The 17,612-nt window shown below is 41.4% G+C and overlaps 2 protein-coding genes across 2 annotated transcripts in view; both read left to right on the forward strand.

Annotated features, from left to right (window-relative positions):
- Window positions 1–17,123, forward strand: part of LOC307023131 (growth factor receptor-bound protein 10-like) — a 54,428-nt gene extending 37,305 nt beyond the window's left edge. Inside the window, 12 exon segments of the mRNA XM_079656180.1 lie at window positions 1,888–2,003; window positions 3,448–3,522; window positions 3,938–4,075; window positions 4,775–4,859; window positions 4,862–4,884; window positions 6,059–6,157; window positions 6,312–6,389; window positions 8,183–8,299; window positions 9,105–9,171; window positions 9,680–9,767; window positions 10,390–10,483; window positions 11,894–17,123. Coding sequence (XP_079512306.1) covers window positions 1,888–2,003; window positions 3,448–3,522; window positions 3,938–4,075; window positions 4,775–4,859; window positions 4,862–4,884; window positions 6,059–6,157; window positions 6,312–6,389; window positions 8,183–8,299; window positions 9,105–9,171; window positions 9,680–9,767; window positions 10,390–10,483; window positions 11,894–12,040 — 1,127 coding nt within the window. The 3' untranslated portion in view covers window positions 12,041–17,123.
- cfap90 (cilia and flagella associated protein 90) overlaps window positions 1–17,612 on the forward strand; it is a 200,638-nt gene that overhangs the window by 73,277 nt on the left and 109,749 nt on the right. The gene's annotated exons all lie outside the window — the stretch shown is intronic.

The following is a 17,612-nucleotide window of genomic DNA, read 5'->3' on the forward strand; positions in this document are numbered from 1 at the left end:
ACACACACACACACACACACACACACACACACACACACACACACACACACACACACACACACACACACACATAGTAATTGTGCCTGTGTGGCGCAGGTTAGGCTCTTAATGTGTGGCTGTGTTTGTCTGTGGCTTGCTCTTGTGCTTATGGCTTCGCTGCTCTCAGCAATCAGCCGAAATACATGACATCATCTTCCTGCAATGCCCTCAACCCCTCCCCCCTCCTCCTCCTCCTCCCCCCCTCCCTCTACATCTCATGCCGCCTCTCCACCATCACCTCCTCCCTTCCCCGCCTCACACCGCCCCTCCTCATTTAACCTCTTGCAGCCTTTGCTCGTCTCTTGGTAACGGCCAGTTTTTTTCTTGCTGTTCCATTGCCAACAATAACAGAACAACATGTGATCTGTTTGTCCTTGATTTCAAACATCATGTGCAGTACAGAGGCTTTTACCGTACTATTCATTCACATCAAGGAGATTTATGGAGCTTAGAAAAAGTGGTAAACCCTGTTTTCTTTATTCTTTTCCCATGTTATAGCAATTTACACTGAACAATACCCAGATTCTTGTTTTGTAAAGTACTAGATAATAACTGGTTTAATTGTTCTAGCCAATAAGAAGTTGTTGTGTGTCTTGCTGCTAGAGGACACGGCTCAAAACAGTTACAGTAAACAAAGTCCTCTGGTGACAATGACATGCTTTCAATATTAAAAAGAGAGGAGAGAAGAAATGCATGTGTCATCGTCAACAATAACAGAATAACATGCGATCTGTGTGAGCTTGATTTTAAATATCATGTGCAGTATTTGAGACTTTGACTAATTCACATCAAAGAGATTTATGGAGTTTAGAAAAGTGTTAAACCCTTGATTAAAAACACTCCTTCTTTCCATATTACAATGTTTTACACTGAAGAATAACCAGATTCTTGTTTTTAAAAGACAAGATAATTGATTTTGATTTGCTCCCGCACATTAAAAGCTGTTGTGTTTCTTGCTGCTAGTGGACACGGCTCAAAACAGTTACAGTAAACAGTCCTCTGTTGACAAGGACATGCTTTCAATATTAAAAAGAGAGGAGAGAGGAAAGGCATGCAAAAGAGCTGCTTGTTATGCTGCAGTCCTAAAAAGACCAAAACAACGAAGAGTAAAACTTAAATTAGTTTCTGTTATATTTGTTTATTGATGATAAGACCCAAAGGAGTGTGCACTGTTTTTTAAAATCTATGTTTGTTAATCCCAGCAATTTTAAAGGTCCCCTATTATAAAGTTTTTTTTATCAATATATTATAGGTCCCAGATATATACAGAACATGTCTCTGAAGTGTTTGGCTCCAAACACCAAACAGATCATTGCAGAATTACCCATAATCCCCTCTGTTTCAGCCCTGTTTCAAAAGTGCTGATTCTCTGTCTGTTACTTTAGATGAAAGTAAGGAGCCCCTCCCCACGCCCCTCTGAGAGATATTTGGTTAGAAAGAACACAATGGTGCTCTAGGAGGAGATTCAGGTGACAAGGGGGGGGGGGGGGCTACCTTGGTTGGTGATTGGCTAATGGTTACACAAGCTAAAAAATCGTTATGACATCATAAAGTGGGCAAAATCTAATCAGCTCATTTTCAGACAGGTTTTTATAGAAATGGATCAGGACAAAAAGTGAGAGAATCTTTAATGACTAACCGTGTGTGTGTGTGTGTGTGTGTGTGTGTGTGTGTGTGTGTGTGTGTGTGTGTGTGTGTGTGTGTGTGTGTGTGTGTGTGTGTGTGTGTGTGTGTGTGTGTGTGTGTGTGTGTGTGTGTGTGTGTGTGTGTGTGTGTGTGTGTGTGTGTGTGTGTGTGTGTGTGTGTGTGTGTGTGTGTGTGTGTGTGTGTGTGTGTGTGTTCACGCAGAGAGATGTCTGGAGGACCACGAGCTGGTGGTTCAGGTTCAAGCCTCCATGAGCAGCGACAGTAAATTCCTCTTCAGGAAGAACTATGCCAAATATGAATTCTTCAGAAACCCCCTGGTGAGTCTCTCGCATCCCTAAAGAAAAGTTATTTCTGGAACTGCCTCATTTTAGCACGCATCCCAAAACATACCACACACACACACACACACACACACACACACACACACACACACACACACACACACACACACACACACACACACGCACACAAACAAGATTATGCTTTCATGCCAAACCATTACATTGGATTGCTTTTTAGCCATTTTCTAATTAGCACTTAACCCTGAGTACAGCTGGCTAACGGCAATGTAATTAATTAATTTGACACAGCAACAGTACAGGCATCATAACATATTATTGTTTAAAACATGATGGTTGTTTATAATGCTTTCTATTGAATTAAGTTGCAATGCTATTAGCGTACACACACAATGCTCTTATTCTTTATTAGGAGCCACATTAGGACTAGCATGAGCATTGGCTATTCTTCCTGGGGTCAAATACAATCCAACATACATAAAAAACAGCTCATAATTTCATGCAATTCAAAATGAAGTGAAAACAACCATTATCATCCTATTTTAACCATCATTAAGCCAAACAGAAATAATACAAACAGTTGCACATCCCCCAGACACAGTTCATTCATGCTTTACAATACAAGGATGATTTTTAGCAAACTTTTAAAATGTACTTGGGAATTTTCCTGAATAATATGGACCTGCAATGAATTCCTGCTGACCATGGCTGTGTATACGACTGTTTTCACTTTATGTTCAGTTGCTTTTTCTCCTGATCTGAAACTCATTTTACATATGCGCTTATTCCAAGTTTGGTTGAGAAGAAGCGTTGTACATCACTTTAAGGACCTGCCTCTCACAGCGGGCCAGTCAGCGTTAGTTTGCGTGGCATCTTTTGCTGATGTGGACTCAGCATGAGGCTCCGCTGTTGCGTGCAGCCCAGGGTGTACAGTGACAGTGTTGCCGCGGTGATTTAGGTGTGTGTCAGAGCCAGCAGGTGACCTCAGCTCTGTGGTAATGAGCACAGTAAAACACCAGAGTGCTGGCCACGGCCTGTCAATCACGCTAAGAGTAGCGCTGCTGGCTAAAGGGGATTACATCAGCGGGTGAGATCATACTGCACCTACTCCCGGGCTGGAGTGCCCTCTCTTCACCCCCACCACTTTGTCTCTTAGCCCTTGTGCTCAACACACACACACACACACACACACACACACACACACACACACACACACACACACACACACACACACACACACACACACACACACACACACACACACACACACACACACACACACACACACACACACACACACACACACACACACACACACACACACACACAGCAGAAAGCGAGACGTATTCTGCATAGAGAAACATTACCCCACTCTGAGCTTGCATATGCACTAAGTGGTTTCTAGTGCCTCGTTCTCTCCCTCTCACTCATTGTCAGTGTCTTTGTGTGTTTTTCCATCCAGAACTTTTTTCCAGAGCATATGGTGGCCTGGTGTCAGGAGTCTGACGGCTCGATCCCTCAGTCACAGCTCTTACAGGTGAGGCCATGACATGTGAAGGGACACGTACGTACATCTTGAATAGCACACAGTTGCAGACTTGATTCATAACCAATTCAACTCCTAATTAGCCATTATGAAGAGAACATTATAGTAGTTAAATGCTGTCGCCTTTTATCTTTGTGAGGACATCTGGTAGTCCAAAAATATGTCTGCACACACACACAGTGCCTGACATCTGCTAATTACATTCATCCAGTGTTGTTGCAGCCGTTTTATTAGGAATATATACAAAAACCTGCCTCATTTTCCACCGCAACCTCTTAACATAAACACGTTTTTTTATAAAAATCCTCCTTGCACGACTAGTTTCCAGGCTGAAACACAAACATTTGTGATCTGTACATTCAGTTCTTCTGCCACAGTGTTGCTAAAATATGTTGGCTTGTTGCAGAACTTTCTAAACTCCAGCAGCTGTCCAGAGATCCAGGGCTATCTGTCTGTGAAGGAGCCCGGCCGCAGGTCCTGGAGGAAACTCTACATGTTCCTGCGGCGCTCCGGGCTTTACTACTCCACTAAAGGAACGTCCAAGGTGAGGATTTACAGCTACAACTGGGATGTAGTCGAAATTGGGGGTTTCACTTTTCAGTTAATTCCTCTTGTGATCGAAAAACCCTTTGTTTTAAATAGTCACACATTTTTAAGATCTTAGTCTTGTTTGCAGTGAAATTATAGTCTTTATTGTGTCATTTAAACAAACTTTAACGTATTGGTTTTCACTTAAAATAAAACCAGTAGCTGACTGAGATAGCAAAAACTTGCTCTGAGCTTATGATGCATTCAAGTACTTGATAAGCCGTTCCTCTGTCTTCGGTGTCTTCATGAGGTTTTAGTCGTAATGTGGAAACAACACGGACACCACTTGTTGCTCCATCTTGAGGGGATCTTTCACACAAAGTTTTCCAGATTGGAACACGTTGTTCTGATTATCCCAACACCCAAATAGTGCAGCACAAAAGCCTTATCTTGCTTTGTCAAGTGTTACAGAGTGATGTCACTGTGTTACAGAAGTAAACAACAGAGTCCAATGGAGGCGTTTCAGGCGGGGGGGGGGGGGGGGGGGGTGTTTGGGAGAGGGAACTTTTGGATTTTAGCCTTTACAGATCAGTTACATGCACAAACACCTATATAACACACAACAGGAAGGGAAAACCACCAACACTTTTAAATTGTCTGTAGGATTTTCTTTGTGTTGTTGCTTAAAAAATGTTTTCTCCCCACAACCCAACAGGAGCCCCGACACCTGCAGCTGCTCTCAGATCTGGACGACAGTAACATCTTCACCATCATCTCAGGCAAAAAACTCCACAACTGTCCACAGACTTCCAGTTCTGCATCAAGGTAACACACAAGAACACACTGCAACCAGAGCCATTCAATTCAACCATTATTGGAGATCGGCCCTCATGACCAATTAAATAAATCTGCCAGGTTGCATGTGACCATTTTGTTCTTTCTAATACAAATACGTTTAGTCATTTAGATGTGTATTGTTTAGTAAATAGAAATGTCAAGAGACACTGATCAATATAACCGTCCTCCCAGAGGCTTTTTAACAGATGCACCTGCTTCCCCTCAACATGCACTGTATCTCGTGTGTTTGTTTGTTTGTGTGTGTGTGTGTGTGTGTGTGTGTGTGTGTGTGTGTGTGTGTGTGTGTGTGTGTGTGTGTGTGTGTGTGTGTGTGTGTGTGTGTGTGTGTGTGTGTGTGTGTGTGTGTGTGTGTGTGTGTGTGTGTGTGTGTGTGTGTGTGTGTGTGTGTGTGTGTGTGTGTGTGTGTGTCTGTGTGTCAGTTAAAACTGCCCAGTGGGGGGTTCAAACACACACTCAGCACTGTATACCCTGTGGTGGGTCACCTGCTGATCTGGGATAAGCCCACTGGGATAAGCCGGGATGGTACAGGGAAACTGGCCCGCCTAACCCTTCACCTCTACAACACACACACACACACACACACACACACACACACACACACACACACACACACACACACACACACACACACACACACACACACACACACACACACACACACACACACACACACACACACACACACACACACACACACACACACACACACACAGCGGGGGTGGCAGTGCAGGATCGGGTTAGGGATTTTACTTGCCGCCTGGGGGGTTGCTGGATGTTGCTATGGTGACATGAATGAATTTATCGCTAGGCGTTGCATCTAAGGAGCGGTGTGTCTTACGTCCTTGTGACAGATGGAGGTCTGTGCTGTGATGCTGGTATGGACCTTGCACTTTGGAATTTTAGCCTTTAGCATTTACATTTACAAAAAACTATAAAACACTTCACTTCAGGAAAGGGAAAAAACGGTCTATAAAGAAGTGATTAAAAAGAGATTACTGATTCTGGTTATGCAGTCTTGCCCTGCCATGTCACAGGTTGGAACAGTCGGGAAGTGAAATGCCAGAAACGACCAAAGAGGCCTTTTCATGTTCCTGATGATCATTAATTTAGTGTCCCGCTGTGTCTTCTGTTTGGTGTACAGCCCAGCAAAGTGAGGAGTGACTGCAAGGAGCTGAAGATGCTGTGTGCCGAGGACGAGCAGAGCAGAACCTGCTGGATGACGGCCTTCAGACTGCTCAAAGTACTTCCTTTTCTTATACTACATACTGCTTTTTCAAACCCTAACAGTAACTATAAAATCATGTAGGGTCCCATTTCTTGCTGCATTAACATGAACTGATCTGTCAGTTCTTGTAATCATCAGTTAATGCTCACCTTTCTCTTATTTCTCACAGTATGGGATAGTCCTTTATCAGAGCTACAACGTCCCCCAGCAGAGGAAGTCCAATCTTTCGCCTTTTACAGCACCTGTGGTGAGTATCTGAATCACCTTCGTATAACCCAATAGAGCTTTGTTGATCCATAAACCATTACATATGGTGGCCGACACCATACATTTCCATTAGGAGAAACACGATGCAGTTTTAAAATCGATGCAAAGAAAGAAACATCTTCACTCATTTGACAACACATGCGCAACGTTTAGAAAACATTCACCAACTCGTTGATACATCGTAGCGTTTGCAGCGTTTTGTCTTTGCAGAGTTCAAGTTTATTAAACCCTTTAGTTGAATGTTTTCTAAATGCTGTGCATGTGTTGGTGAAGATGTTTCTTCATTTGCTCATTTGTGTTTTTATATTTGCATTGTTTTTGAAAGTGCAGCGTGTTTCTCCTGTAAGTGTTTTGGGCCACCGTACTTATGGTCAGAAATCAGTATTTCTTTGTCCAGCAGCATTGACATTTCCATGGTTGAAACTAAGGGAATTGGTGCATTGACTCACTTTTTTGCTACCTTGTTTCTGGCTTTTCTTTATAGGAAATTAACGATCTATAGATGAACATATTACAATTTGTTGGCAGATTAAAACAATTCTGACACGCTGATTCCCACTTTGCCATTTTCCATTTAATTGTATGTTAAAAATAAAACATTTTCTGTAAAATCATTTATATTTCCTCTGTGGCTCCAAGTTTAATGCCCTTCTCTCACTCAAAACCTCAGAGGAACCAAGAGAGTGTGTGCATGAACCGTACGTGTGTGGATTTACTCTCTCCAGAGGTTTGAGTGTATTTGTGGATGTGTGTGTGCATGGCTGAACTGTGTATCGGTTTGGACCTGTGTCTGATCACTCGCTGCATCTCCAGCTTGATCACTTCTATTTTGCATAAAAACATGAATAGTAAAATGCTTAAGTGATGTTTGATCCTAACAATCACTGCTGCTGTTTGACATTTGGTTAGGGGTGACAAAAGCGCTCTTTAGTGAAAGGCTTACGGTCCAGATTCAGGTCAAACAAACAACAGTCTATAACTAAAGAACATCCGATACAAAACACCTTATCCCAGATTTATTTTAAATAGTGAAAGCTTACATAATGTTAAGGCACACGTATGCTGTTAAGATATTACATACACAGCACCAGGACTAGTCACTTAGCAGCAGGAGGTGTTTTACTTTGTGTTTTGTCCTTTTAACAACAAATCAGTGTTTTCATTATCCTTTGACCTTCTTTTATTTGAGATCACTTTACTTGAAAAAGTAGTCCCAAGTCTCTTTACATTTAATTCCCTGAAGCCTTGTGGGGAAGGTGCTTCTGTCTTTGCAAAAAGATTTTAAAACAATATATAATTGTTCTATAAAAGGCATTGTCTTCCTTAAGACATTTCTTTGTAATCGATACCCCTTGTAGAGTCGTTTAAATGTCCGCAGTCCAAAATGAGTCACGAAGTTTAAGTTGCAGAATATACAAAAAGTGTGTCTTGGAACTTCTTGGACATTATTATGTGTTTTAAGTCTTGCTAGTTATGATAACGACTGCTCTGAGTGAAAGACAAGTATTTCATTTACCTTATTTTCAGTTATTATTAAGAAAAAATCTAAGAAAATGTCTCGCCGCAGAACCAGAGAGGCTTGTGCTTTTCCTCAGAGGGGCGTTTGAGGGTCTGTGTGCAGACAGGATTTGTCATGCCCCAGTGACTGTGTCTGGCTTGTTTGACCTCTGACCCTTGTCTCTCCCCCACCCATCACCACCACCCCTCCACCCTGCTCCTCCCCCACTCCCCACCTTTCCCTCCCTCCTCCCACCCTGCCACGTCTCCTCACAGCGGAGTGTATCTGAGAACTCTCTGGTGGCCATGGACTTCTCCGGGAGGACCGGGCGGGTCATCGACAACCCCCTCGAGGCCCAGAGCGCCGCCGTGGAGGAGGGACAGACGTGGAGGGTAAGAGGGGGGGAAATCTGAACCCACAGATATAATCTCCAGTTGTTTAATGTGATAAACACAAAGGGGTAGTTTCCTGTGGGGTTTATAAAAGCCATTTTATCATCAACTTCCTCTTGGTTTAGTTTTTTATTTGATCCTAATCTCCCTCAAGCTACTTTCTAATAGGATGGTGTCAATGTTTCTGTGTTGCAAAATTATAACAACATATTAATATAAAAATGGCCACTTCATATATTTCTAAAGAGGTGGAAGTCAGAGAGAAGTCACGTTTTTTTAAGTAATAACTGCCTTTTCTTTTATGGCCCAAACTTGTTGTGTAATATCGTTAACACCCAAATATTACAAAAATATATTAAACTACTTGAATCATTTTTCAGATATAATTATAGTTGATCTAGCACGGGCCATTACAAAAAAAGTTAAACTACGTATTTAATTTCATGCATCTCAGTATTCCCTATCAGTACCTATCATACTTTGTGTGTGATCACGTCAGAGTGAAAGCCTTTTTCCATCTTGACCTAATTACAATTTTTCCTGCATCACTTTTCTCTGTAAAATCAAGTGTCTAGCAGCTCCACTTATCTGTTGCTGAGATCACAGCTCTGATGAGGATTAAGCAGAAAGCAGCTGCTCACTCCGATTCTTTTTTTGGTTGTGGTTGACGACTGTACAAAAACAGATCCTGCAAAATGTAAATCTTTAAGTTTTGGTTCAGCCCAATTTCCATGTGCCATTAAGGAAAGGAAAAGTCAATATATGTTGTCATCTTTTAACAATTGTTGCCCTTTCTTCCACATAGAAACGGAGCCAGCGTATGAATGTCCTGGGCAGCTCGAGCCCCCTGCACCCCTCCTCTCTGAGCACAGGTACTCCCACTTCAGACCCCAGCCAAATACATTAGATAGTCTTAGGCCGTTTCTCAATCGCGAGTCACTTGCTTTAGAAGCTTGGCAAGAATCCTTCCTGGCATTCGGAAAACAAAGAGTGGAACAGGCTAGCAAGTGTGCAGGTGTGCGTCATATGAGAGGCCCCGCCTTACATTTTCCGTCACAGATTTGGGGAAATTGGTCCGTGCGCAAAGCATTGTGGGGATTTTAAGGACGCAAAGTTTACCCCTGTGCAGCCTCGAAATTACCCCCAAACCAAGGACGCGGCCTCGGTGGAATTCCAAGTATGCTGGAGATTGGAACAGTCCTTCGGCGACACTCGATGACGTAGTATCCTTGAAATATTGGCTTGGAAGCCAGTTTCCTCGAGATTGAGAAACGGCCTCAGTGTGTATTGTGTGTTCAGTTTTTCTTGCAGATGTATATCTGTATATGTAAACGTATTAGGAGTATGAGAAAATTGGAGTCACAGATGTCTGTCTTTCAGTGATCCACAGGACACAGGTATGGTTCCATGGTCGCATCATGAGGGAGGATGCCCACAAAATGATCATCCAACAAGGCCAAGTAGATGGGTAAGATTAGCTGGTTTGCTTAGGAATTATGTTTTTATCTGATGTTATTTTAATGTAAATGTTAACCATGTGAAATTAAGTAAAAAGCTTCGGGAAAACGAGACATCAATGCTGCCAAGAAACGCTTAGACCTAGTATTTTGGCATGACAGAGGCCTTGTGGATTAAGACAAGGTTCTCAACAAATCACGCAGCAGCATATCATAAAGTGTAATCTTATAAAGCCATGCAAAGTTACGCAGCGTCCACACAGCGGCGTGCGTTGAAGCTTGCAGGTGGGCGTGTCTGAAGCTCGACCAACAACCAATCACATGAATCTCCCGCCCGGACACACAAGCAGCGGTTTGATTGGCTAGAGCTTGTACTGGCATATGATTTGATTGGCTGACGCTTCCGCCGAAAGCTTCAAAAGTTGAACATTGCTCAACTTTTGAAGCAAGCAACGCGAGCAACGCGAGCAAAGCGAAGCGACGCTCCCACAATGCAGTTCGGCAAAGTGTGACGTCACCCCATTCAAAGTGAATGGGCAGAAGCGTTGAAGCTTCAACGCACGCCGTTACAGTGGTGATATATACTTCTCATGAATAGCTTTAATCATCTCTTTCTTCTGTTCTGTGTTTCAGGTTATTCCTGTTGCGGGACAGTCAGAGTAATGTCAAGGCATTCGTGCTCACCTTGTGCCACCACCAGAAGATCAAGCACTTCCAGATCCTGCCGGTCAGTCACATGACACGACACGTCACATGACACAACACGTCACATTACACTGCAGGAAGCACGCCATGCTCACTGACATAAGGCACAGTGAGGAAGATCACAGTAACACCAGCAAATAGGTTATTTCCTAAATAGATTCTTTGAGAAAAAAAAGGCTTTCCCTTTCCTATAGTGTGTTATACAGGTTTTTGTGCATGTAAATGATCTGCGAATGCTAAAGTCCCCCAAATGTCCCCCCCAATACAGACAGTATGAGAATAATAAAAACCTTTTTGAACATTAAAACATTGAGACATGTCTCAGTTGAAGCACAAAATACAATTAATGCAAATGATGCCCTCTTTAATGCTACTCATCAGTCTAAATTGTTCTGGTTTTTAAATTGTAGACTGTTAGCAATTGATCTATAATCATATTTAACAAAATAGTTAAAAGAACAAATATGTTTTTATGATTTTGGGGTGGACTGTCCCTTTTTAATATAAGACCACTACCAACCAATTCCCAAAGCATACCATGTTTTTTTTATTTTTAAGAAAATTCTTCCCTCCCCCCGGGCAGCCATCTTTTTGAATTTATTGTGTTACAGTACAGATTTGAAATTGAAATTCCTCAAAGGGCCAGTTCACCTAAATAACAACAGAGACATACTTTTTCACTTGAGGTGAGGAATCTACCTCCTGAATGTACGACCTGATAACTGTGCTGGATGAAAAAAACACAGGATCACTCAAATAAGAAGGGTTTATCCTCTGACGATCATGAACGGCTGTACACGATTTAAAGACTATCCATCCAATAGTTGTTGAGATTTATCACTCACAGACGAATGCTCATTGACCACACTTTTACTACTTTACTGGCATTTCAGTGACCTGTGCAATACTCACAGCACTTTTGCATTATTATTATGGCAATATATTACTGCATTACATACACTAATGTATATATGGAAAATATACATATTTAAAAATGTTTAGTTTATACAGTATATTGCAGAGCATCTCCTATATTTAGATTTTATTCTATAATGTCTTAACTGTTTTCCTCCAGGGTAGTATGTGAACATCTTATCTATGATCTTATACATATTTGTATTGTATTTTCTTTTAATTTATTTCATTTGATTTATTTTTTATTTAATATGTATTCATTTTTTATTAAATTAAATTCTATGATATTAAATATTTGTATTTTTTTGTTCAATTGTATTATTCAATTTATTAATGTTTTATTCTATAATGTAGCAACCATTACAAAATCCAATTTCCTCCAGGGATACAATATCCCCAGGAAATAATAGATTTTGAAGATAAAACAAAAGCATTTTCCAACTAATGTTCCTTGAGTAGCTCAGAGGGATGAAGTGTCTTATCTCCATGTGATGTTAACCGTCTCCTCCCCCCTCAGTGTGAGGAAGACGGTCAGGTGCTCTTCAGCCTCGACGACGGCGCCACAAAATTCACCGACTTGATCCACCTTGTGGAGTTTTACCAGCTGAACAGAGGGGTGCTGCCCTGCAAGCTTAAACACCCGTGCACCGCCGTGGCCTTGTGACACTCCTCAACCCCAACACCTCCACCCCCTTTTTTTGCACACCTCTCTCTAACCCTGAGATTCCGCCGCCCCCATCTGCCCCTTCCTCACCGACGAAGGTGAGGGGATAGAGAAGTCGAGTTTGAGGATGTGAACTCGCCGGGCATTGGAGGTTTTTCTGATTTCCCCCAATGCGGCAGCGCTTTCCTCCAGGCTTTCCGCTGTCTGGTCAAGCGTTGCAGATCGAGGACCCGGCAGTCGGCCAACGTTGTCATGGAGACTCGACTGTTTTGTCATTGCTGTTGGAGAGAGACCATGTGATGTGAAAACACGAGACGGCGAAAGTCTGTTTGCAGGATGGCTGCGGGTCTCTAGGATGGACCCCTCCCTCACCCTTTAACCTCCCACATCCTCCAGGCCTGATAAGCTGTGGTGCCCGCCCCACCCTCAGTCCTTCGAGGGGGGGTGCCACCCTCTGACTTCCTCATAAATCATCAGGGATGGACGGGGAACCTCTCTGGATCTTATCAAACTCAATCCAGGAGTTTCCTCTACCTTTGCAGTCCAGTCTGGATAAGCTGACACCCTGTCCCCCCTTCCAAAAACAGACTCGATGCAGCCTCTCTGCTGTCCCACAATCCCCTGGTGTAACCCCCCCCTCCCCCACCCCATATCCTGCCCTCTCCTCCTCCACAGAAGCTCAGAGATAAATTGGGCAGAAAAGTAGCTGAGATAAGCAGAGCAGTGGCGAGGGTTTGCTGAAAGGACAGAGGAATGTTTATCAGGAGAGGCTGCAACAAGCCTCTCTTGTAGAATTGATTACTTGATGTCATTTTAATGCTGTTTTTATTACTGTTGATTCAATGCAGAACTAGTTTTGCACTCCCGGGCGGACAGACGACAGCTGTCCTCTCTAGCTAAATGAGGCTGTCTGCTCTCCGTTCCTCCTCCAAACCGTCCCCCCCTTCTGAAAAGCATGCTATGAATTTCCATCAGTTCTGATTGGATTACAGTGGCGTGGGAGCAAAGTTAGGCTCAGCAGAGTTAGGGCTGATTATGCCGTGCCTTTCAGAAAAAGGTTTGGGGATATTTTGGACCTCCGTGTGGCAACAATAAAAAAAACGAATGTGCGTCTCAGGACCATGAGGAAGAGGGGGAAGACTTTTAAATATACTCCTGAAAAGTGTGTCCACCCCCAGGCTTCTACCATTTTATTTTTTTTTTGTAATCTAAAGGGGTTAAATCTCTTGGTGAATTTGTCTTTGAATGTCATTGTTCTTCTCCTAAGTCTCTTCTGAGCTCACTGCTTGCACATTTTAATTATTGATTTGATATTGATGGTTGGAGCTGTCATGTTCGGATTCTGACCACTGTTCCCTCACTCCAGAAAAGACAAATCAACAAAAGCACTCCCACACCGTTTATCCTTTTGTCTTTGTTTGTTTTAATATGGAATTGATCAAATGACTTGAAATGTGAACTCAGTAGATTGTGCGTCAACACACAGTGGAATGAGATTCACTCGCCTTAAGTGAAAATTGTGAGCCTTGTCTATAAAATCGAAGCTATATATTATAATGCACATACAGTAACATATTTCAGATTTCAAGAGGATGGAGTGGTATCAGGATAATGTAAAATGGCCAAGAGTTAGATGGAAAGATCGATACCACTCTCATGTCTGTACGCTGAATTTAAAGCTAGCGAAAAACGGCTAGTTAGCTTAGCACAAAGACACAACAGCCAGGCTCTGTGTAAAGGAAACACACATCCAGCACATCTGAAGCCAGCTAAGCAACACGTTATGATATAGCAACATATCTCTGTCTGTGGGTATGTATATCCACATATCTCGAGAACGATTTATACAATCTGCTTCACATTGAGCTTTTTTGTATTTGGCCAAAAAGTGTCTCTCTCAGAAAATAATTGGCCCTAAATGCCAGACCCATGTGTGCATCGATTTGTTTCTACCAACTCCGTTTTTTCATTATTTTAAACAGAACATTTCTGGACCAAGCTAAAATCATTTGCTTTTTAATTGTTTTGAGTTCAATACTGTTAAGCTATAGCTTCCCCTCAAAGATAGCCTAAATTCCTTGGGTAGGGTTTATCATCAGCCATAACCAAGGTCCACTAGTCTTTGTTGTCTAAACCGGGGTCATCTGCTAGAGTATTTCGCTACATTGACTTCCTTCGCTAAGTAAACTAGCTGTTGGCTGTCAATAGCTTAGGATTTAAAGTGCTGACCACAATGCCTTTATTGGGATATCTTTGACCCTTTCTTTTTAGATATGTATGACCAGAAAACAGCAAGTGATGCAAACGTGCATTTCGCTGCCTATTTTCTGGTTTAGTACTGTACTTACCTTATGTCTGCAGGTTATTGACAAAATGTAACATCATGTTCACTTATTTCCAGTATCTTCCACGGGAGATTGATAGCATCAGAGGTGAACATCAGGTTGTGGTGTCAGTCCCTCACAATCAGACAAAAATATGTTTTTTTGTATTGCATAGATATTTAAAACAAACGTAGAAGGATAGTCATGATAGAGTTGGAAGAAGCACTTTTGCCACCAGCAGTAGCCTCAGTTAACCAGAATGCCTTGCAGCCATCGTATGAGTGTCAGCAAGGGCCCATACATATCATTACTTGATAATTCAACAGAAAACTAAATGCCACCTATTTGGATGATCAATAACCTTTTTAAAGTGAATACTCTCTAATAAAATATAGTAAACTGAACTATCTTGAGACTCTTGGAAGGACAAAAAAGTGATTTCACATTGTTTTAGAGTAAAATGTGATGGACATTCTTTTTCATCCATTCGTCATCGAAATTAACAAACCTATCAAAAAATAAGCACTAATTGCAGCGTTACATAATTTAGCTAGCTAGCTAATGTGGCTAACGGCCAATATTCACGAAACAGCATGTTCAAGCCTATTTCTGGTGGTTGTTGCAAAGCATTCTGGGAGATTAAGTAAAAAAGATACAAGGTGGACATACAATTCAAAGCTGGTCATCAAATACTCGACTTATAATTAATCACTAACAAATCAGTCTTAAAACGGTTATGTGTAGAATTTGAAAAATCGAACTTTGGCACCCCCTTGTGGTCAAATGGAAAACACATTCTCAAAAGAAATTCAAACATTGTGATTTCAACATGTCATCTGAGTGGATGTTTTCTATTTAAATATGTCCCTTTCTGCCCTGTGGGCATCCAAAAGACAACCCCATATCATAGGAAGAAAAAAACTGGAGTGGAGGCAAGAGAGGACATTTTTGAAGTTCTGTTATCTTTCCGGCCCAATCCTACTGTCGTGTGACCAGCGAGTGAAAATACTGCAGGCTTGTGACATACTGTAACAGCTACTTAGCCTAACCTGCACCTCCTCTTCCTCCTGTGCCAGACTCTCAGGGTTAGCACATGGCCAACTTAACCCTTTCGATTGACTCACTGCCAGGACCAGTCGACCAATCACGTGACTTGAATGACTCAGTAGCTCTGCGCTCCACCAATCAGGCCTTTTTAGTCAGCCAGGGCAGACTCTCCCCAGGGATTGGATAATGCTTGAACCCCCCCTCCCCCCCTTTCCCACCTGTGTCCAGCCTGTTAAGCTATGGTGAATATGTGTGAGTGTGTGTGGATATGTGTGTGTGGCTAGACTGTTATATTCACTATTCAGGATTCTTCTGGTTATCATTACTTGCCTTTTTAGAGAGGAAGGTTGCTTGTCGGTTGGGTGAAGTCAAGCTAAGCCGAGGATTAAAGGAGGCAGGAGCATTCCCAGTTTTTAAGTGTGAGGTTAATTTCCTGTCTGTTAGAGAGGGAGGACACAACCGTCCGCCCTTCATTTTTTTAAATCACTGTGCTAGAATGCAATCCTATACACAAGCCCAAGTATATGAATATACCAGTATACAGTATGTTTTCTAAGTATGTGAAGCTATGGAAGACGTAGATCTAACACTGTACCTAGGTCACAGATCACTATGTATGGGGCGTTATGCTTTTGCTCATAACTCCGTGTAAAATGAAGAATGATTTATTTAGTCCTTACTTTCCATTATTTGTGTGTATATTGACATTACTGTGTTTTTTCTTTGGTTTGACACAAAACAAACTTTTATATAAATATAAACAAAGAATATACCACAATGTATACAGTATTAAATTAAGCTGTTTCTGTTTTTTAGAGATCAAACTGGATTTTTGGCACGTGTCAAATTTCTGAACATCAGTGGTGTGTATAAGCTGACTGCCAGCATCCAATTCTGATGCCATTTTCTTTTAAAACCACGTGTTTTTCAAATGTTCCCGCTTTGTCTGTCGGTCCGGCAGATTCCACTCATTTAAGGAAAACACTCCTGTAAATGATTGGATTTTACACACATATATACACACACACACACACACACACACACACACACACACACACACACACACACACACATTGGTGTTTTTTTCACCTGAGAGCACACACACCTAACGCCTAACCCTTCAGGATATTCTTAGCAGCTTTTATACACCTTTCCACACAATTAGTGCAATTATACGCTGTAGCTCAAGAGGGTTGTGCATTTTACTATGTCCATTTACTCAGATTTTTAAGGTGCATAACAAGACATCTTTTTCCTAAACTAAGCCTATCCTTGCAGCAGGTGCCTCTTGTTTGTGAACGGCATCAAGTCCTTATTTGCCATCCGTCCACTCACTGCGTTCATTTACAGTAAGCTATAACTGTGAAGCCTACTGGAACAAAATCCTAAATTCAGGTCACATACATCCAAAATGGTGACTCACAGTGCAGGTGAAACTGACTTTATGTTAGTTGTGTTTTCTTTTATTATTTTTTTAGATTGAAGTCATCATAAGCTGAAGTCAAATAGACATTTCAGGGAAAGAAAACAAAAAGGGCGAATGAACCGTGATCATTTTTTCAGAAAACCCCACTGTCTTTTGCTTCATTCTGTCTGTGCGGCTCCTGGATCTACATTGTATCCTGTTCAGGTATTTTTGTACAAATAAGGGACTGATATATTCTCTGTTATTGGAAATTAGAATAAAAGACAACATTGCTATAAACCAAAAATGTCTGGCCTGTTGATGTGTGTTTTCTTCCTGTCCCATACATTTAAAAATAAGTAAAAGCATCTTCCTGTTCAGACTTTAATTGGGAGGTTCAGAGTACAGGAAGGCTCTCGTTTTTTTTATTTAAAAGTGTACATTTTGTTATCAATGCAACATGGTATTACTACCTTGGAAATATCATGAAAAGTCATCTTATCATTATTTTTTAATAATAGAAACATGTTATAGTATGTTGAAAATATCAAGGTAAAAGTAATAGTGTAGCATGTCAGACAATATGAAAAAAGTTAGTTTAGTTGAATGTTTTAAAGAAAGTCATATTAGTGTATGTCATAGTACAGAATGATGAGAAAAGATTGAGTAAATTGAACATTTCTCTAAAAAAGTCATATTATAGTTTGTCAAAAAATATGAAGAAATGGGTACCACTTTACAATAAGACTACCCTTATAAAGGATTCATAAAGAGTTTATAATTAGGTTGTAAACTT

Source organism: Notothenia rossii (assembly GCF_949606895.1).
Source record: "Notothenia rossii genome assembly, chromosome: 10".
NCBI lineage: Eukaryota > Metazoa > Chordata > Actinopteri > Perciformes > Nototheniidae > Notothenia > Notothenia rossii.